At 52.9% G+C, this 20,629-nt stretch overlaps 1 protein-coding gene across 15 annotated transcripts in view; it reads right to left on the bottom strand.

Moving 5' to 3' along the window:
- Positions 1 to 20,629, bottom strand: part of IQCE (IQ motif containing E) — a 50,459-nt gene that overhangs the window by 8,489 nt on the left and 21,341 nt on the right. For 9 of the 15 annotated variants that reach the window (XR_644658.3, XM_009202513.3, XM_009202515.3 and 6 more), the window contains 10 exons: positions 19,367 to 19,437; positions 18,320 to 18,392; positions 17,941 to 18,005; positions 15,895 to 16,058; positions 14,446 to 14,501; positions 12,308 to 12,507; positions 9,021 to 9,125; positions 7,165 to 7,255; positions 3,778 to 3,945; positions 697 to 720 (listed from right to left, as the gene is read on the bottom strand). Coding sequence is in view for 14 of the 15 variants with exons in the window: in XM_009202513.3 (XP_009200777.1) it covers positions 697 to 720; positions 3,778 to 3,945; positions 7,165 to 7,255; positions 9,021 to 9,125; positions 12,308 to 12,507; positions 14,446 to 14,501; positions 15,895 to 16,058; positions 17,941 to 18,005; positions 18,320 to 18,392; positions 19,367 to 19,437 (1,017 nt within the window). In the remaining variant the exon portion in view is untranslated. The other 6 variants (XM_009202514.3, XM_003895668.4, XM_009202518.3 and 3 more) reach the window with 3 other exon arrangements.

Below are 20,629 nucleotides of genomic sequence, written 5' to 3'. Positions count from 1 at the left end.
CTCACTGCAAGCTCCGCCTCCCAGGTTCAGGCCATTCTCCTGCCTCAGCCTCCGAGTAGCTGGGACTACAGGCGCCCGCCACCACGCCCGGCTAGTTTTTTGTATTTTTAGTAGAGACGGGGTTTCACCATGTTAGCCAGGATGGTCTCGATCTCCTGACCTCGTGATCCACCCGCCTCGGCCTCCCAAAGTGCTGGGATTACAGGCTTGAGCCACCGCGCCCGGCCGATGTTTCTATTTCTTATGTATGTTATACTTAATGTTGGGGTCTGGTTTGGTTTCTTGAAAAGAAGGACTCACTAGGTGCGGTGGCTCATGCCTGTAATTCCTGCATTTTGGGAGCCCAAGATGGGCGAATCACCTAAGGTCAGGAGTTGCAGACCAACCTGGCCAACACGGAGAAACCCCATCTCTACTAAAAACACAAAAATTAGCCGGGCGTGATGGCACGCACCTGTAATCCCAGCTACTAGGGAGGCTGAGGCAGGAGAATCGCTTGAACCCAGGAGGCGGAGGTTGCAGTGAGCCGAGGTTGCACCACTGCACTCCAGCCTGGGCCACACAGCGAGATTCTGTCTCAAAAAAAAGAAAAAAAAAAAAAGAAAAGGACTCAACGCATCTTTAAATATCCCCTCACCTACTTTACAACAAAATACAAATCCGTATTTTGAAACTGATGAAATAAACCTCACTTACCTCATCCAGAACAGCTTTTTTTTTCTGAAAAAAAGAAAAAATACATGAATAAACACAAGAAGGATGAACGTTTCCCCACACAGTGGTTTTCAGTCCTTGATCTTGCCAACAGGCATCCATCAAGCCAACAAGAGGCCTGGCTGCCCTGGCTCCTCCCTCCCGAGCTGCTGGGGCCCAGCAAACAAACGCCTTTGTAAGGAGGACGAAAGTGAGAGGCAGAATGAGGATGGCGGGAATTCTCCGGGAGTCACGAGGTGGCCCAAGCTGCAGATGAAGCGATGTGTCTGTGCCGTGTGCCGGTCCTCTGGCTGTGCAGAAGGGACTCCATTAGGCCAAGCTGTGCAGCTAAGGAGGTGGATGTGGGCCCGATGTGAGAGCCCTCTCACATCACAGGTGTCCGGACCACTGTCCTTTCTGGATAAGTCCCGGAATTCGGAGGCTGAGGCTGCCTGCTGGGGATGTTATGAAGGGGACTTTGGTTCAGGGGTCTGGATCACTGGCCTCAACCTGACTGATCATCAGTCACCCTTGGGTGTCCTGGGAAGTTTCTGTGGCTGCAGCTGACACACAGCATCACAGTCAGCAGAGAGGGTCCCTCGGAGCACGTGTTCTTACAGATGTGAACGAAGTCCTTCCCAGATGTTGACGCCAAAATAATCAATATACACTTAATGAAATGGAATGGCCACGGCCAGATAACAGGTACATCAGCCGGCTGATCTTCCATAGTCATCAGAGCGCTCAGCCCACATGTGTACTACTGTACACAGGATCTGTCCCTTGGGAGATTAAGGAGGAACTGAATACAAGGACCAACAGAATGTAAGATGGAAGCAAAGAGATATATACACTGAATAAGAGAGAGACAGAGAGAGACAGACAGACAGACAAGCCAGCATCTGCTCAGCACCTGAAGGGAAGTCACTAAGTTTTCTCCCACCTTTTTGGGAGGACCAGGAGTCGGCCCCGCTAATAAGGAAACTGCTTTTCAGACGAAGACAGCTGTGACATGAAGGACGTGAAGGCCACAAGGGGAAAGGTGGTGGGGACAGACCTCATGGAGGCCAAGCTGTCCCCTATAAACTGCTGGCTAGTTACCAAGGGAAACTCGTTTCTTTAAAATGGCGAAAGCCAGCAGCCATGACCAGGTTAGAAACACAAACAGGGGCCGGCCTGAGGGGATGGGGGTACACAGCCTAAATGTGAGACATTCTTGCCAAAAGCAAACCTGGGTGAATCAGAGCTGGAGACCTTATTTCTCACTTATGGGAAATTAAGGGGACAGAGGAATAAGTTAATGACCCCACAAGGAAACAGATCCAGGACAGGGAACATTCTGTAACACACTGGCCTGCTCTCTGCCAAAGAAAATGTCCTTAGGCCGGGCGCGGTGGCTCACGCCTGTAATCCCAGCACTTTAGGAGGCCGAGGCGGGCGGATCATGAGGTCAGGAGATCGAGATCATCTTGGCTAGCACGGTGAAACCCCGTCTCTACCTAAGCCAAAAATGCTTGGAGTGGCAGGGCACCTGTGGTCCAGCTATAGGGAGGCTGAGGCAGGAGAAAGGGCGGAGGGCGCTGTAGTGGTGAGGGTCGCTTCCCTGCCTCCAGCCTAGGCGAGAGAGTGGGAACTTCAAATCGTCCATGATGTTTGAGAGATGACCATGTGCCCGGGGTGGGGTGGGATCGCAGGGGTCCAGGAGTTGAGACCAGCCTAGCCAACATGGTGAAACCCTGTCTCTAATAAAATTCAAAAATTAAGCTTGGGCATGGTGGTGTAAGCCTGTAATCCCAGCTAGCAGGAAGCTGAGGCGGGAGAATTGCTTAGAACCGGGGAGGCAGAGGGTTTGCCTGCAATGTGAGCAGGATCATACCACTGCCACTCCAACCCTGAAAACAAAACAAAGCATCTCAAAAAAAAAAAAAAAAAACATCAGGTACGTGAAAGCCACATAATCCCAGCACTCTGGGAGGAGGCGGGGCAAGGTGAAACGGCTTTGGCTCAGGAGTTCACAAGACCAGCCCTGGATGCTGTCGCCCAGATTATCTAGTTGGTGGTGTGGTGGTGCCTGCCTGCAGTCCCAGCTACCTGGTGGGCTGAGGCTGGAGGATTGCTTGGTCCCGGGAGGTCGAGGCTGCAGTGAGCTGCAATTGTGCCATTGCACTCCAGCCTGAGTGACGGAGTGAGACCCTGTCTCTATGAAAAAAGAAAAAAAAGGCTGGGTGTGGTAGCTCATGCCTGTAATCCTGGCACTTTGGGAGGCCAAGGTGGGTGGATCACCCGAGGCCAGGAGTTCGAGACCAGCCTGGCTAATATGGTGAAATCCTGTCTCTACCAAAAATACAAAAATTAGCTTGGCATGGTGGCGGGCACCTGTATCGCAACTACTTGGGAGGCTGAGGCAGGAGAATTGCTTGAACCTGGGAGTCGGAGGTTGCAGTGAGCCAAGATTGTGCCACTGCGCTCCAGCCTGGACAATAGAGCAAGACTCTATCTCAGAAAAACAAACAAACAAAATCAGCCAGGGTGACCTGTTGGTTAAAGAAAAGAAAGGGTGGGGGCTGCTGTGAACCACACTAAGGAGACGTAACCAACCAACCGCTGGGCTCTGGCGGGAGGTGGGCTGAGAACCGCCATGACTGAATGCTGGCGGGAAACAGATAGCTGCAGGCAGCGTCTTGTGACGTTTGGGAAATGTGAACAGGAAGGGCCGGTAGGTGAGGATATCAAGCTGCTGTGACAGTCTGAGGGGCAGTCACGGTGCTGTGGGCAGGTAGGAGAAGACACTGTTCCTTACAAGATACATGCTAATGTTTCATAACATCTAAAACTCATTTTCCAATAGTTCTGGAAGAAAACTGTATGAAAAGAAATCTGGCGACATGTTCAGTATTGCACAAAACGCACCCAGAACGGATGAGTCAGTGTGTGAATGAGGTTTTTATTTTCTATATGTTACGGTACTCGGACACCCGGGGCCCGGCTGGCCCCCCAGGCCTAGTCATTCCTAGACAGTGCGTGGCTTGCCTTGGAGCACGAAGACTCACAGGGAGCAGCCCGGGTCGCCTTGAGGAGCCTCACCTTGTGCTTGTACACCTTCCACTGGGCCTGCAGCACCCTGGCCGCGGCGTCTCTTCTCCTGTCAGAGCCGGGGGAGCAGGGCCGCGGGAGCCCCTCCTCACTGGACTCCGGCGGCCAGTCTTGCTCGCAGTGCCTGCTGCTGGGAGTGGGAGCTGGGAGCTCTTGGGCCTGCAGGAAATTGAAGGAGAAAGAGGACGATGAAGCCAGGGCAGGGACGAGCAGTACCCGGCAAGGGGACAGGATATTACTCTGCACAGTGCGGCTGGGCTTATCAGGCGAGTCTTATTAATGTGGCGAGAGCTGTTCCACACTGGTCCGCAGGCCACGTGACAGCGGTCTCCTGTACTGCTGAGAAACCGTGTCCAGGCGAGCACACACGTGCAGACACACCTCTCACTAAACTCCCTCAACTCTGTCTGGCCACGCCTTCTGGGAGAGAGAGAGGACGTTTCTTCACACGGCCGTCACACACTCACTACACTCGGTCACATTTTGTTCCTGCAAGAATTGTTTTTCTGGGGTCCTTTTCTGTTTTCTAGTTTAACGCTCTAAATTATAAACATGGGATTTCTGGGATTGAAGGCATTATATATATTTCTACCATGGTTTTTAAGGTAGAAACAAGCCAGGATTGCTATAACGACCACTGAAATAACCATGATTTCAGGCTGGGTGCAGTGGCTCACGCCTGTAATCCCAATAATGTGGGAGGGCCAAGCAGGGAGGATCACTTGAGCCCAGGAGTTCAAGACCAGCCTGGCCAACACAGCGAGACCCCATCTCTATGAAAAAATTTTTAAAATACCCGGGGTGTGGTGGCACACCACTGTGGTCTCAGCTACTCAGGAGGCTGAGGCAGGAGGATCGCTTGAGCCCAGGGGTCAAAGCTGCAGTGAGCCATGATTGTGCCTCTGTAGTCCAGCCTGGGCAAGAGAGTGAGACCGTCTCTAAAAAGAAAAAAGAAAAATTATGATTTCTAACACTGATGACTCCAAATGTATCACCCACAGGACACTACCCAGTACAAACGAAAAGGCCTCTCATGTCAAGAATGCAAGCTCGGTGGAGAGCATGCTGTTGTTGAAAGCCTTCCCCAGAGGGAGACACAAGACTGCTCCCAGTGCACACTGGGCCAGGCACGGGCACAGGTGGCCTGTCCACAGACTTGAACCAACACAGAACGGATTGCACTGGCTTTTCATTATCTGTGTGTTACGACGCTTGGGGCCTTGATGCCCCTCTGGGCCTGGCCAATTCCTAGACAGTGAAGGGCCTGCCTTCAGGCACGGCCATCCTATGCGAGCAACTAAGCCAGCGCCCACACTCAGAATCGTCTCCTGCGCTGGGCCCCACACTCCAGGAGGCAATATTCCTCAGCCTTAATCACCCAGGGCCAGGTGCGGAACAGCTCAAGACCACCCTGTGGCCCAGGTCCCGCTGAAGTTCTTCAAGCTTCCAGCCCACCGGCCCCGACCAGCCAGCTCACCTCACTTCGCCCGCTCCTTCCCATGATAAAGGCCCTGGCCCAGGTCTTCCGCACATCCCTGCCGCCTCCTGGCCGACGCGCTGCTCCTGCGTGGCCTTGCGTGCCCTGCCTCCTGTTTCTAGGGACCTGGGAGTGTAAACTTCCTAGGACAGTCACTTGCATGTCTACACATCTTAACATCCCTGACGAAGATGCCCTGGGTACATCCACACAGCCAGCTGTTTCCAGATCCCTTTAGCTGTGGCACCAAGTTGCTTGGCACCAGCATTCCGGCCCTGGGCTTCCACATTCTGATTTTGTGACCCTAAGAAGAGCCTCATCTTCCCTCAGTCCTGACACATTTTCAGGCCTCTGTTCCGCTAAAGTGAGATCAGCTGTTAGTATGTGGCCCGTGCCAATGTGATTGGAAAGGTAAAATCAGCTCCTCAGAAGATAAATGAACATTTACTCACACAACTACAGACAGTTAAAAAAAAATCTAAATGTTCACATGCTTATAAATTCCTTGAGGCAACTCTTAAACCCACTCTTGTCACTCCATTTAACCTGCAATTAATCATTCCCACGTGAATGCTAAGAGCCGATTCCCCTACTCGGAGAGCTGATCACTCAATCCCACTCTTCCTTGTCTCTAAAATAGAAATGTTTCCTGAGGAGGAAAATAACACAAAGCTAATACATGCTTATTATGAAAAATTCAGACAATACTAAAAGAAAGTAAAAAAAAAAAAAAGCTTATAACCCCACCACACAGAAAAGGCTGTATTTCAGCAGTATTTTCAGACATTTTTGTTTTCTTTTTCTCTCTCTCTCTCTCCTCTATCTGTTTTCAGACATTGTTCTTTTCTCTTTCTCTCTCTCTTTCTTTCTTTTCTTTTTTTAGTGAGACAGGGTCTGGCTCTGTGGCCCAGGATGGAGTGCAGTGGCGCGACCTTGGTTCACTGCTGCCTCCCAAGCAGCTGGGACCACAGGCAGTGGCTTCGATTGGTTTTATCCACGAGCCCCTCTTAGAGCAAACTGCAGCCCCAGGATGGTGACGCCAAGCTCCTTCTTCCTGCCTGAACATGCATGGGCTCACACCTGCCCTCCAAAGGATCCTACCCACTGGAAGGGGATTTGTGAGGACGCCCTTCTGCCACCAGAAGTGCAAGTGCAGGCAGCACCCGCCATGGTGACCAGAGCATGGCTGTGACCCTCCAGGGAGGCAGCAGAGGGCCAGGGACCTTGGAGCCACAGAGACACCGCCTCGACCAGCTGCCCCTGGGTAGCGTCCACACACGCGGAGGGAGTGGAGAGGCAGGAGGGCATCCGCCTAGGGTCCCTGCTCACCTGCCGGGTCCCTGCTAACAGTCACTTCATGTTCAACCCGTGCACAGCTGAGTGACGGCAGAGAGGGCAGAGGAACCCCCACTCCACCCAGAGGGCAGTGCCTGCTGAGGCCTTGCTGGCCTTGTGTTCTGCAGAGAGGGCAGAGGAAGCCCCGCTCCACCCACAGGGCAGTCCCTGCTGAGGCTTTGCCAGCCTCGTGTTCTGGAACTTAGATGAGAGGAGAGGGCGCAGGCCTAGGTCCATGCAGAGGCCTGACTGAGCCTTTGTCCTTTACCCCCACGCCCCTCCTGCCTCTCAGTGACAGCTCCGGCCACACGGTTAACTCTTTACTTACCAGCCTTGAGACTCAAATATCAGTTCGAGAAGTCAATTTGCTGACAGTCAATTAATCCAAAACGCCGGACTTCGACACACACGACATGAGTTATAGAAATCAATTGTGATGACAAAAGGGAGTGGGATTTTCAGTGGATGGTCAGAAACAACTCTGGGCAGAGAAACGGTCGGAACCGTCATGACCAGAGGAAGCCACACCACACCTGACGGGAGACTCAGGCAAACGGTCACTGTACCTTATGAAGAACTTCTGGGCAATCCTCTTTCTCTTCTTTCTCCATTTCTTGCAGTTCTCGGAGCTTGCTGGTAAGCGTCTGAATCTCCTCTCTAAGGCGGAAAGGGAAAAATGAGACACCTCACCTGTCACTATGTGATGAAGGCCGGCGCAGGGCAGGGTGGGGCGGGCGGTCCACGCTGAGACAGGGGGACGCCAGGCAGCCTGTAGAGGGCTGGTAGGGCCACGTCTCCCTGAGCCACAGGGCCCAGCTATGACCTGATGGCACCAGAAACCCCATTGCAGGCCGGGACTTCCTGTTGTCTCCTGCTCTGGGCTGGAAGCCCAACGAGGCCAGGGCTGAGGACCCCCAGGGCCCAGCACCTCTCCTGAAACAGCTAAGAACTAAAAACAGAATCCATTGTGTGAATAAGTAAGTAGGAGGCCGGGTGCGGGGGCTCACACCTGTGATCCCAGCCCTCTGGGAGGCCGAGCCCGGAGGATCACTCGAGCCCACGCGTTTGAGATAAATAAGCAGGGATCACTGGGGTGTTAGTAAACAGTATGAACAGGAGGCACTGCAGTTTAGATGTTCATTCTAGGTACTAAAGGCAAAAAAAAAAAAAAAAAATTCATTTCTGCACATGTGCTCTTTTGGATTTACTTTAATTCTAGCCTTCTGACAGAATTCAGTCAGATTTCTCCTGAAAATGAAACGTTTTCTTTTTTTAAAAATTTTTTTGAGATGGATTCTCACTCTGTTGCCCAGGCTGGAGTACAGTGGCATGGTATCTGCTCACTGCAACCTCCACCTCCTGGGTTCAAGTGATTCTCCTGCCTCAGCCTCCTGAGTAGCTGGGATTATAGGCACCTGCCACTGTGCCCGGTTAATTTTTGTATTTTTAGTAGAGAGGGGGTTTCACCATGTTGGTCAGGCTGGTCTTGAACTCCTGACCTCGCGATCCGCCCACCTCAGCCTCCCAAAGTGCTGGGATTATAGGCATGAGCCACTGTGCCCAGCCAAGGTTTTCTTCATTCCGGTAATCTATGTCTTACTAATTATTCTGAGTGCTAAATATGTCTGCTCAGATTTCTAACCTAGTTTTTTGTGCATTTTAAAAAGTTAAGACTCATCACATAAAATTCACTATTTTAAAGTGTATAATTCAGTGAATTTTAACATATTCACAGTGTTGTGCACCTACCACCCCTATCTAATTCCAGAACATTTGCATCGCCCCAGAAAGGAACCCATGCTCGTCAGCAGTCCCCGCTCCCCTCCCAGCCCCTAGCAGCAGCACTTGTCAGGTGGGTCTGCCCGTTCTGGACGTTTCCTGCACACGGAATCGTGTGCTGCGTGGCCTTTTGTATCTGGCTTTCTTTGCCGAGCACCACGTTTTTGAGGGTCCCCGGGCCAGGCCTGTCGGGACTGCCGTCCGCTCTGCGCCTCCGTGTGGTCAACCTCAGGGTGTTTGTCCACCAGCAGCTGATGGACCGTGGGGAGGGTGCTGCTTCCTGGCTCTCACGAATGGCGTTACTTTGAGGGCACGGGCGGCCCCTCTTGAGGACTTGGCCCACACCAGGGTGGCTCTGACCAGAGGCCAGTGTGATGGCTCGTTGGGAAGGGGCAGGTGCTGGCACAGCCAGAGCAGAGGATGCCCCTGCGAGGTGGCCACGATGCCAGAGGGCAGGCCCTGCTCAGCACCCAGAGGTTATTCCCCAGCTGAGTGACAGAAAACCAGGGAAAGACTGCAGGGAGGTGTGGCCTTTCTAAAAACCCGGCTGGCAGCGAGGCTGAGATGCCTCGGGGGGCTGCAATGGTGGCAGGAGTGCAGACTCGCCTGGCTCCTCTCTCCGGCCCTGACCCGGGTCACATACCTCAAAGCCTCCTCTCTCTCTCTCCTCTCCTCCTCGCCCTCCCTCGCGCGCTCCAGCTCCTTCTCCAGGTCGGCCTTCGCCTGCAGGAGCTGCTTCACCTCCAAACTACACACAGAATAGGAGACTCATCAGCGTTCACGAAAACTGGAGGTTATGTCAGAGCAGGAAGGCGCTTCTGAAAAGTGATGGTGCTCAACCCTTCCTTAGGACAGCGGATGGTGGAGCAGGAGGACCACCAAAGGCCCATTTCTTTTTTTTTGTTTTGTTTTTTGAGACAGAGTCTCGCTGCTCTGTCGTCCAGGCTGGAGTGCAGTGGCGCGATCTCGGCTCACTGTAAGCTCCGCCTCCTGGGTTCACGCCATTCTCCTGCCTCAGCCTCCCAAGTAGCTGGGACTACAGGCGCCCGCCATCACACCCAGCTAATTTTTGTATTTTTAGTAGAGACGGGGTTTCACCATGTTAGCCAGGATGGTCTCGATCTCCTGACCTTGTGATCCGCCCGCCTCGGCCTCCCAAAGTGCTGGGATTACAGGCTTAAGCCACCGCACCCGGCCAAAAAGCCCATTTCTAATCACACAGTGCCAAGGACAGACCTCAAGGCCCTGCCTGCCCTGAACCAAGCACTTGCTGTGTGCAGGGGATCAACAGGACGATGCCAGAGAAGGCCCTGCCATCAGGCCATAGAATGGGGAGTTGCCCCTCCAGCCGCCACTCATTGGCACGGACCTCGCACCCGCGTGGGGGTGCTGCAGGCAGGCGCAGGGTCCGTGAATGGGACAGGGGCCTGCCTTGCCTAGACCGTGCCACTGCCTATGCGGGGCTCCAGCTGAACCGCTCCCAGATGCATTTCTTGCGTCCCATGTGGTGTGATGGCCACACACTGGCCTTCAACGGGGACCTCTGTCCGAGTCTCAGATGGACTGTATGCTGTCTGCGAGCCCTGACTGCTCAGGGCCTGTGAGTCTCTATTAAATGCCAGAAACCCTAGAGTGCTTAGCAGAGCCCCTGTCACATAGTAAGGGCTAATACGAGGTGTCTCTTGTCATGCCACTTTACAGTTTCATAGATAATTCCAGAAGTTATTTACCTTTCATGACTACTTTATTTTTTTTTTTTTTACCTGATGTCTATGAACTCTGTAATGACTGCTTAATTGGAAAAGCTTGTCATGAAATACGAATTTTTACAAACGACCTATGAATTGCCATAAATGTGATCTGAGACCTCATGTGAGGGGTAAGGACAGTGGTGACGGGTTGGCCTTCTACTGTTCACAGCAGGCAGCAGAGAACTTAGCAGGCTGGGAGGCACTGGCCGAGTTCTCAGACCCTAAAGGGCACACAAATCACCTGTAGGGCTGGGCGCGGTGGCTCACACCAGTAATCCCAGCACTTTGGGAAGCTGAGGCGGGCAGATCCCTTGAGATCAGGAGTTCCAGACTCAGCGTGGCCAACATGGTGAAACCCCATCTCTACTAAAAATACAAAAATTAGCCGGGTGTGGTGGCGCATGCCTGTAATCCCAGCTACTCAGGAGGCTGAGGCACAAGAATCGCTTGAACTGGGGAGGAAGAGTTTGCAGTGAGCACAGATTGTGCCACTGAACTCCAGCCTGGGTGACAGAGCAAGATTCTGTCTCAAAAAAAAAAAAAAAAAAAAAACCATCACCTGCAGATCCCACTGGATGCAGAGTGTGATTTCAAAGGCCGGGGTAGGGCCTGGGCTCCTGCATGCTAACCAGCTCCCAGCTCCTGCTCCTGCTGCTGCTTCACAGGCCACTCTGAGGGGCAAGTCACGGTAGTGCTTGCAAACTAGAGAGAAACATCATTCCAAAGGTGATGGAGGTGGTTGCCTCATGGCAGAGCCGAGCCCAGAGGAGCCGCAAATAGGAGGAGGACAGGAGCCAGGCCAGGTGCTAGGTGGCCACAGGTCATGGAGCTCCGGAGCTCCGGAACACCCGGTGAGGCCCTGCCTTCCCAGCCCTATGTTCACACCAAGTATTTCACAGCATTTAGGTCTTCTTCTGTTTTTTTTTTTTTTTTTTCTCCAGAGACAGAGTCTCACTGCCACCCAGGCTTGCATGCAGTGGTATGATTATAGCTCACTGCAGACTTGACTTCCCAGGCTCAAGTGATTCTCCCACCTCAGCCTCCCAAATAGCTGGAATTACCAGCTTGAGTCACTATGAATGGCTACATTTTGTATTTTTTGTAGGGATGGGGTTTCACCATGCTGCCCAGGTTGGTCTCAAACTCCTGGACTCAGGCAATCCTGCCACCTTGGCCTCCCAAAGTGCTGGGATTACAGGCGTGAGCCACTGCGTCAGGCTGCAGCACTTATGTTTTATTTCATATGTATTAATAGATCATATGCCCCATAAACATATTACTGAATTAAGACCATGCTGCATAAAATCTAATTGATTTTACATAAACCAATGAAAGTAAATTTGTCTCTAGTAGACAATTTGAAGATTTCTCTGGAATTCGGGGTAGAGAGATTTAAATGTGCTCTCCCACCATTCCCTACACTTTTTTTTTGAGTTGAAGTCTCACTCAGTTGCCTAGGCTGGAGTGCAGTGACATCATCATAGCTCACTGCAGCCTCGAACTCTTGGGCTCAAGCGATCCTCCTGCCGTGGCCTCCTGAGTAACTGGGACTACAGACATGAGCCACCACTCCCAGTTAATTTAAAAATTTATTTTGGAGAGATGGAGTCTTGCTATGTTGCCCAGGCTGGTCTGAAACTCCTGGCCTCAAGCAATCCTCCCACTTCGGCCTCCCAAAATGCTGGGATGACAGGTATGCCCGACCCCTCATGCTTTTGATAATGTAATATGGTCAGTTAGTGTCTTCTTATTATCACTAAAGCTGCCTTTCTTTCATCACCAAAACGTAAGAAGTTTTAGAATCATATAAAAATATGCAGTGACCACTATGAGCTGAACAGTTTTCCAAACTGACAACTGTTGAACCCTGGCGAAGATCAGTTTCCACAGGGAATGACAGCTGCTTCCCTGGCGAGGCTGTGGGCAGGGCCTCGGGAGGAGCTACTCTCTCTGCAGCAGCTGCTCCTGTGGGGACACTGGCGGGGCCTCGGGAGGACCTACTCTCTCTGCGGCAGCTGCTCCCATGGGGACACTGGCGGGGCCTCGGGAGGACCTACTCTCTGCGGCAGCTGCTCCTGTGGGGACACTGGCGGGGCCGCGGGAGGAGCTTCTCTCTCTGCAGCAGCTGCTCCTGTGGGGACACTGTGGGGGACACTGGCGGGGCCTCGGGAGGACCTACTCTCTCTGCAGCAGCTGCTCCTGCAGGGCGGTCCGCTCTTCCTTCAGGTCTCTCACGGCCCCTCGGAGACGCTCATGGTCCTTGCTGCGGTCCCCTCGTGGCTGTCTGTGCAGCACAGAGCTGGATGCAGGGCAGGCTGGCGGGTGTGATCTGACTGGTTCTGCAGCGTGTGGTTTTGAGCTCTCCATCACACTTAGTTTCTGGAGGCAACACAGGCATGTTTTAGATGCTAGTTCTCATTTCTACTTTCTATTTACTAAACCCAGAAAAGAGACACCGAAGCAGGGCGAACCAAGTCTCCAGCAGGGCCACGAGAAAGCTTTGAGGGGACCCGAGTTACCCGGAGACACAGCGGGGCACAGGCCTACTGGAAGAGCATGATCCCTGCTCAGCTCTCTTTAATCAGAAGTGAGGCACGCCAGACCCCTGCCGAGGCAGGGCACAGGCAGAAGCCATTAAAACAGAGAGGAGGGCATGAGGGGAGGTGACTCAAACGACTCTGCACATCTACCTTCCTGCCCGTCCCCACCCTCCACTCCTGCCTCTCCCGGCTCTCGGATGTGCTGGCCACTGTGCTTCCGAACCACCTCTGGGTGCCTTGACTTCCCAACAAGTTCTATATTTTAAACGTTCACAATTTATAGAAACTTCTCTTCTTGTTTTTTTTTGTTTGTTTGTTTTTTTTTTGAGACAGGGTCTGGCTCTGTCACCTAGGCTGGAGTGCAATCACAGCTTGTTGCATTCTTGAACTCCTGGGTTCAAGCGTTCCTCCTGCCTCAGCCTCCCAAGTAGCTGGGAATACAGGTGTGCACCACCACACCCGGCTAATGGTTTTCATTTTTGTAGAGATGGGGTCTTGCTATGTTGCCCAGGCTGGTCTCAAATTCCTGGGCTCAAGCAATCCTCCTCTCAAAGTACTGGGATTGCAGGTGTGAGTCATTGTATCTGGCTAGTTTTCTACATTGTAAATATGTAAAAAACTATTTTTCAAAAACGTTTTTCCCTCTAGGTTTATTCTTCTTGGCCAAACAACACAGACGCTCTAATTTACTATTTAAAATACAAAGGTCCAGGCCGGGCGCGGTGGCTCACGACTGTAATCCCAGCACTTTGAAAGGCCAAGGTGGGCAGATCACTTGAGGTCAGGAGTTTGAGACCAGTCTGGCCAACATGGTGAAACCTCATGTCTACTAAAAATACAAAAATTAGCTGGGCATGGTGGTGGGCACCTGTAATCCCAGCTACTGGGGAGGCTGAGGCAGGAGACTGCCTGAACCCAGGAGGCAGAAGTTGCAGTGAGTTGAGATTACGCCACTGCACTCCAGCCTGTGCGACAGAGTGAGACTCCATCTCAAAAAAAAAAAAAAAAAAAAGAAAAAACCAGCCTGGCTCAGTGGCTCATGCTTGTAATCCCAGCACTTCAGGAGGCCAAGGCGGGCGGATCACGAGGTCAGGAGATCGAGACCATCCTGGCTAACATAGTGAAACCCTATCTCTACTAAAAATACAAAAAATTAGCCGGGCGTGGTGGCAGGCGCCTGTAGTCCCAGCTACTGGGGAGGCTGAGGCAGGAGAATCACTTGAACCTGGGAGGCGGAGGTTGCAGTGAGCTGAGATTGCACTACTGCACTCCAGCCTGGGGACAGAGTGAGACTCTATCTTAAAAAATACAACCCCAAACAGAGGTCCAATTCCAGGAGAATCAGCCTAATTCCTACTTTGCAAAGTCGCGTAGGGGATGTGGGGAAACGTTCACTTCCCGATATTTCTGGCTGACCAGGAGTTGGGTCAACAGTTCCCTATGGATTCCAACACAACTCGAGTGGTGGAGGCAGCGCCTGGTCGTCGATGGGCAGGGCACAGCCCACAGCCTGCACAGGCAGGCTGGACCGTGAGGGGCTCCAGTGCGAAGCGCATCTGCCTGTGGCCACGCACAGAAGCTCACAGCCAGTGAGGGGCGTGAAAGCTGCCTTCAGTGTTGTCTACACCTGGAAGAAGTCTCCTTGCGGTCTGTGTGTGGCGCTGCCTGGCAGACAGCCAGTGCCATGCTCAGCACCACCTTCCGCACCCTGTGAGCCCGTCCCCACAGCATAAGGCCCCTGGTCCTCAAGGACAGTGGCCCTGAGACGCCCGCTCACCTTCTCCAGCTCCACAATGCGTCTCAGCAGCCGGGGCTTGCTCCACTCCACATAACCTGAGGGAAGCAGTGTGGTTTCAAACGGCTCCTGGCGAGCACTGCCAGCAGGGCCACCCTTCTCAGGTACAGCCTGAGGCTCCTCTCCCACAGCTGGAGCAGCCTGCGGGGCTGCAGAGCCACTCTGACAGGTCCCGGCCCCCTGGGGGTTTCGCCAGCACGGGCCCAGTCTCTGTCCCCTTGGACCATGAAGAGATGTCTGTACTAATGGCCTCCAAGCATCTCAGGGTGACGTGCTTTCCCGATTCCACCTGGCCAGGCCATTAAGACAGTTCTCATCAAGATCTCCGATGACTGTCATTCTGCCAAATCCAACAATCGGTTCTCAGTCTGTCCCCTTCCTGGCATGCACAGCCCCTCGCTGGCCACTCCTCCCCTCTGCCTTGTTGGCTGCCGCCCGCCCCACCATACACGGCCAAGTTCAGGGCCTGACCCCTGCTCCTCTCACTCCGGGTGAGCTCACTCGGTCCACCTGAGTGCTGGTGACCCGCATGCTTGGCTCTCCAGACCAGGCCTCTGTCCCGCACCCCCCACACAGCCACTGCCTGGCCCGCACTCCCACACACTCAGACCTCCCGTGGCCCTTCCCCATCTCAGGAAACAGCAACTCTGTCTTTTCAGTTGCTGGGACGAAAAGCCTTGGAGCCTGGCTGCTCCCTCTCAGAGCCTACACCCTCTCTGCAGTTTCCCTAAGCTCTGGCTACAAGATGCAACCAGACCCCGACCACCTTTCACCACACCCACTGCTCCCCACATCCAGGCCACCAGCAGCTCGACTAGACAAGCGCAGAAGCCTCTGTCTGCCACCATCCCTGTCTCTGCAGAGAAGCCAGGGGGCCTCGGGAAGCAGCACGGCCCCCTCCACCCTCTGCCTAACACTCCCACGGCACCCTTAAGGCTCCCATGGCACCCTGCCCCGCCGCCCCACTGGGCCTCAGGGGCCACACTCCACGTGTCTCCCAGGCGCTCAGCCCTGCCCCGCCTGTCCCACCCCTGCTGCCGTCTTCATGGCTGTCTCGCTCCTTCTGGGTCCCGCTCAGCTGTCACTGTCTTGGGGGCGCCTTCCTGTCAACCCTGCTTGCAGCTGCACACACCACCTGCCTCACCCCAAAATGTGTCCTCCTCCCCTCCTCCATGGCACGGCCATCTGACACACCTGTCACGCATCTGACCCAGCTCCTCCCTCCCTCCAAAAGCACTGTCTCCTCGAGGGATGTCTGTGAGCTTCCGTTCACAGCTCCATCCCCTGGGCACCGCGTGGCCCGTGGCAGGTGCTGGCGCAGGTGGGAATTGGCATCGCTCAAGGGTTCACATCTGCCCTCGTGGTGCCTGTCCAGTGGCCATGCCCCGCCCTTCCCTGGCCTCCCTCCTGCAGTGGCTTTCAGGAAGGTACCCTGTGTCTTGGAGATGGTGGGGGAGGTGCTCAGCACGCGGTCCAGGTCCTCCTTCAGGCTCTGGTTCTCCTCCGTGAGCTCCTGGACGCTCCGGGACAAGTTCAGGAGGGCACTGCCCATCTTCTTCTGCCTTTTGGTGCCCGTCTTCTTCTCCCCCAGGGGCCTAGAACAACCAAATCGTGGGCTGAGGTTTGCATTGCTAAGCTGGTTTCACACATGCTTGAAATGAGGGGCAGGTGAATCACAGCTTGCTTTGCTGGTCATGAGCTCAGAGTGGCTTTTGTAGGTGAGTATTTGAAATCGAATAGGCAGTAATAACTTTGAACCCTAAATAAGCAAAATGTTAGCACCCAAAATGGAACCCCATCCTTAAGCAAGGTAAACCTGTGTAACAAAATACCGTACTCAAGTAACAGTATTGTATTTTCCATGCCATCACTAGAAGGGTTGTGGAAACGTATCTTGTTCCAGCAGGTGCCTACAGAATAGCTTAGATTTCACTTCTTAGCCCACAAGGTCTAAAGTATAGTCGATCCTCATTATCTGCAGATCCCATAATTGCGAATGTGCTTGCTGCTAAAATGGATCCGTCAGCCCAAAATCAATATGCACGGGAGTTTTGTGGGAATTCTCACACGTGCACAAGTGATGAAAAATGCCAGCTCGGGCTGAACCAGGTGGTGCTCGGCTCCTCACCTCAGCTCATGTAAAAACAAGTGTGCTTTCTGTGGCCTGCCTGGTGCTGTGGCTCTCACGCTTCTGTGCTGTTTGCTGGTGATGCTGCCTTGAGTGGGCTGGACTGCAGTGCTGAGTGCTGTCCAGTGCCTCTAAGCTCAGGAAGGCTGTGTGGGCCCCTGTAGAGATGCTTATGTGTGTGCGAGAAGCTTCATTCAGGCCAGCCGTGAGTTTGATGAAAATTAATCCACAATCACTATTAAATAGGGTGTCTTTAAACAGACACACACATTAGCCAGGTTATACTCTGACTGGCTGATAAAAATGTTGTGACCAGGCCGGGCGCGGTGGCTCACGCCTGTAATCCCAGCACTCTGGGAGGCCGAGGCAGGCGAATCACCTGAGGTCAGGAGTTCGAGACCAGCCTTGCCAACATAGTAAAACCCCATCTCTACTAAAAATACAAAATTTATCCAGGCATGGTGGCACATGCCTGTACAGTCCCAGCTACTCAGGAGGCTGAGGCAAGATAATCACTTGAACCCAGGAGACGGAGGTTGCAGTGAGCTGAGATTGCATCACTGCACTCCAGCTTGGGCAACATTTTCCAAAAATATATATATATATATATTGTGAGCAGAAGTTCGCAGGAGCCCTGTTCCTCCCCTAGGAGCAGTGGTTTAGCATTCGCTCATTCCATGTTCATGGAGACTTTATAACTCTGTAAGGCAGACATGATAACCACTGCACTACAAAAACCTACAGACACTTTGTAATTGAATAATGAGAATCAATTGTAGTTAGTATCTGGCCCTTTACAGAAAAAGTTTTCCAACCAGTTTTAAGGATTAGGGGTAAAGAAAAAGGAAAGCAGTCCGTGACATCAGCAAGCTGCTGCAGAGGCCAGTGACACGGCCAAAGCCACCGTCAGGGATCAGCCACCCAGAATGCATCCGTTGGGAAAGGGATATGGGAGATCTACCAGACAAGGAGAACCTCAGTGTTTCTCCTGATAAACTTATTTAGGAAAACATTAGGTGGCAAAGTAAACTTGTCCTTGTATGCAATGTCTTCCTAAAAAGGTGGATCTGCTTTGAAACAGCACTTTCTAGCTCTAAGCTGGAAGGCAGGATGTAGAATCTAGAACGAACACGGGCAGCACTGAACAAGCGTTGGCCGTCAACACGTGGTCACTATGAGGAGTCTGTGAACACCGCAAATGGAAACGTATCAACTCTAACCCTGAACAGAACAGTGCGGTGTTGGCACCACTGCCAAACTAAGGGCAGTGTATGCTGCACCCACGTGACAGCCACACGCTGTCAGAGGAGCTTCCACAACGTGAAGGCAACACACAAAACGCAGCTCACAAAAGGCCATCATACTTCTTTCCGGTGGTTTCAGAACTTGCCAAGAGGGTCTGGAGACGATGCACCTGTAAATACCAAATTGAAATGCATGAAAACACAAGGCTAGCATGGAGAAGACCTTCTCTGAGAAGACTGACATCACAGTCCTGACCACTGCCTACAGCCGGAAGCGAAAACTAAGTGGTCGCACTTCATCTTTCCATTGGGCTTGAAGCAGGAGCAGGCTCCAGGAGCGCAGCTCTGGGCCACCTGGACTCGACCCACCATGTCGGGCCAGTGCCAGTCCCCTCCCACTTGGTGCCCCCAACTCAGTGCCGGCCCTCCGCCCCGCTGCCCAGCACGGTGCCCGCCCTCCGCCCCACTGCCCAGCACAGCGCACCTCCTCGTAGTACGTCTCCATGGCGATCCGCATCTCTTCCAAGTTGGTGGTCTTCATATCAGCCTGGAGTTTGCTGAAAACCCAAGTTCAGTGTTAACAGGGCCGTGCCAGTGTTCCCAGGGGACAGAGCAAGAGGAAGAGTTTCCCAGAACATTCGGAAGAGGAGAGGCTTTGGAAGAGACCCGGGATGGGAGGGAAAAGCCTGAATGGGCCTTCACTCAGCTTGTGCCTTGAACAAGGGACTCGTTTCAAGCCTGATGGGAGAATTCCTCACACTGGAAAGCATCCCCTGTGTAGACCAGCTGCTTCGCAAAGTGAATAAACAGATTCCCTAGAGATACTCTTCTCCAAGATGCTGTCTTTAAAAGACTAGATTAATGGTGAGGAAAGACTTCGGAGCTTAGAGAGGACAAGCCGCTTTGAGTGGTTGGTTTTGTAAGGAAGAGAGAATCACCTTTTCCCTGGCACTGTCAGGCTGTCCCCTCGCTTTCAACACAGAGCAGACTTTAAATAGAGACAGCGATAGAGAAACCAAAGTAAGGTCATGGAGGTTCTGCACTGAAACAAGAAGAAATCTGCAAACTTAAGTTGACAAAATTGGGCAGGAAACGAGGGGGGAACTATTGTACAAACAGGAGACACGAGGCAATGGATGTGTGGCCTCAGTTTCCCTTAAAGAAACCAAAACACGGCCCAGAAGGACTCTCCGTTCGCACTCGAAAGGCAGGTAAAGAAACGCGAGTAGCCACACCAAAAACAGCACAGGGACGGCACAGGACTGAGGCATGGAAACCTCATCCTGGGAAGATACAGGGTCCACAGAGCAAGCAGAGAGAAAGCATTCCTTAAATACAGGAAGAAGTTGAAGGGAAATATTTAGAGGGAACAAAGACAATAAAAAAAATTAAAAAGAGGCAGGATTTACCTTCGGCTTTGGGGTGGGAGTAGGGACACAGGACAGGGGTTGGGGAGGAACAAAGGCTGGAGTCTGAGCGAGCAGCACAGGGGGGCAGGAGGCAGGGGAGAGGATGCAGGCCCTGTGCCCACCTGATGGTGCCATCCTTCTCCTTGCACTGCTGCTCCAGCTTCAGGATCCTCTGCTTCAGCCCATTAATGACCTGCCGGGGAACATGCCCATCAGGCAGGCCACCCCCACTCTCCCTCAGTAGACGTGGCTGTCCCCTCCTCCCAGAGCACCTGCACACCTCACTGGCCTTCCTCCCTCCAGCACTGTCCTCTCTTCTAGACTACAGGCCCAGGGAAGAGGGAGGGCCCCACTGTGCTGTCCTCTCCCTGAGTAAAGCTGGGTGAATGGCAGGGGTGTGACACCGGCTGGAGCAGGAGGAGGTGGCAGCCATCGTGGGCACACTGACCGACTGGCAGCCCTTCCCCAAGCACACCACACACTTCGGGGACAGAGCAGGGTGCTCCCTTGATTATATTAAATAAAGGAAGCAGCCCCATCACCAGCTGGAGAAACCCTGGACTCAAAGCCCTTAGGGCTACCCAGTTCAGTCTCCACAGGGCAGCGAGTGGGGCTGGGAGACAGCGCAGCTGTAGGGCCCCGAGGAGCCGCTCCCCTCCATCTGGGGAAGGGAGAACAGCTCCAGAGGCCTCCTCACCTCCTTTTCTGTGAATGTCTTGCTTGGAGGAGACAACATTCTTTTTTTTTTTTTTTTTTTTTGAGGCGGAGTCTCGCTCTGTCGCCCAGGCTGGAGTGCAGTGGCCGGATCTCAGCTCACTGCAAGCTCCGCCTCCTGGGTTTACGCCATTCTCCTGCCTCAGCCTCCCGAGTAGCTGGGACTATAGGCGCCCGCCACCTCGCCCGGCTAGTTTTTTGTATTTTTAGTAGAGACGGGGTTTCACCGTGTTAGCCAGGATGGTCTTGATCTCCTGACCTCGTGATCCGCCCGGGAGACAACATTCTTATATTCTTTAAAGAACATTCTTTTCTTCTAAATAGACAACTTTTAAATGGAGATGGGGTTTCACTATGCTGCCCAGGCTGGCATTGAACTCCTGGGCTCAAGCAATCTGCCTGCTTTGGCCTCCCAAAGTACTAGGATTATGTGTGTGAGCCACCACACCAGGCTTGAATACACAACTTTTACATTGGATTTTAAAGTCATTTTAAATTATGTTAGTTGGCTGGGTGCAGTGGCTTACGCCTGTAATCCCAGCACTTTGGGAGGCCAAGGCAGGTGGATTGCCTGAGGTTAGGAGTTTAAGACCAGCCTGGCCAACATGGTGAAAACCCATCTCTACTAAAAATACAAAAATTAGCCGGGCATGGTGGTAGATGCCTGTAAT

The sequence above is a fragment of the Papio anubis genome, chromosome 4 (genome assembly GCF_008728515.1).
Source record: "Papio anubis isolate 15944 chromosome 4, Panubis1.0, whole genome shotgun sequence".
NCBI lineage: Eukaryota > Metazoa > Chordata > Mammalia > Primates > Cercopithecidae > Papio > Papio anubis.
Note: the sequence above shows the minus strand (reverse complement) of the source record. Positions and strands in the feature narration are given on the sequence as shown.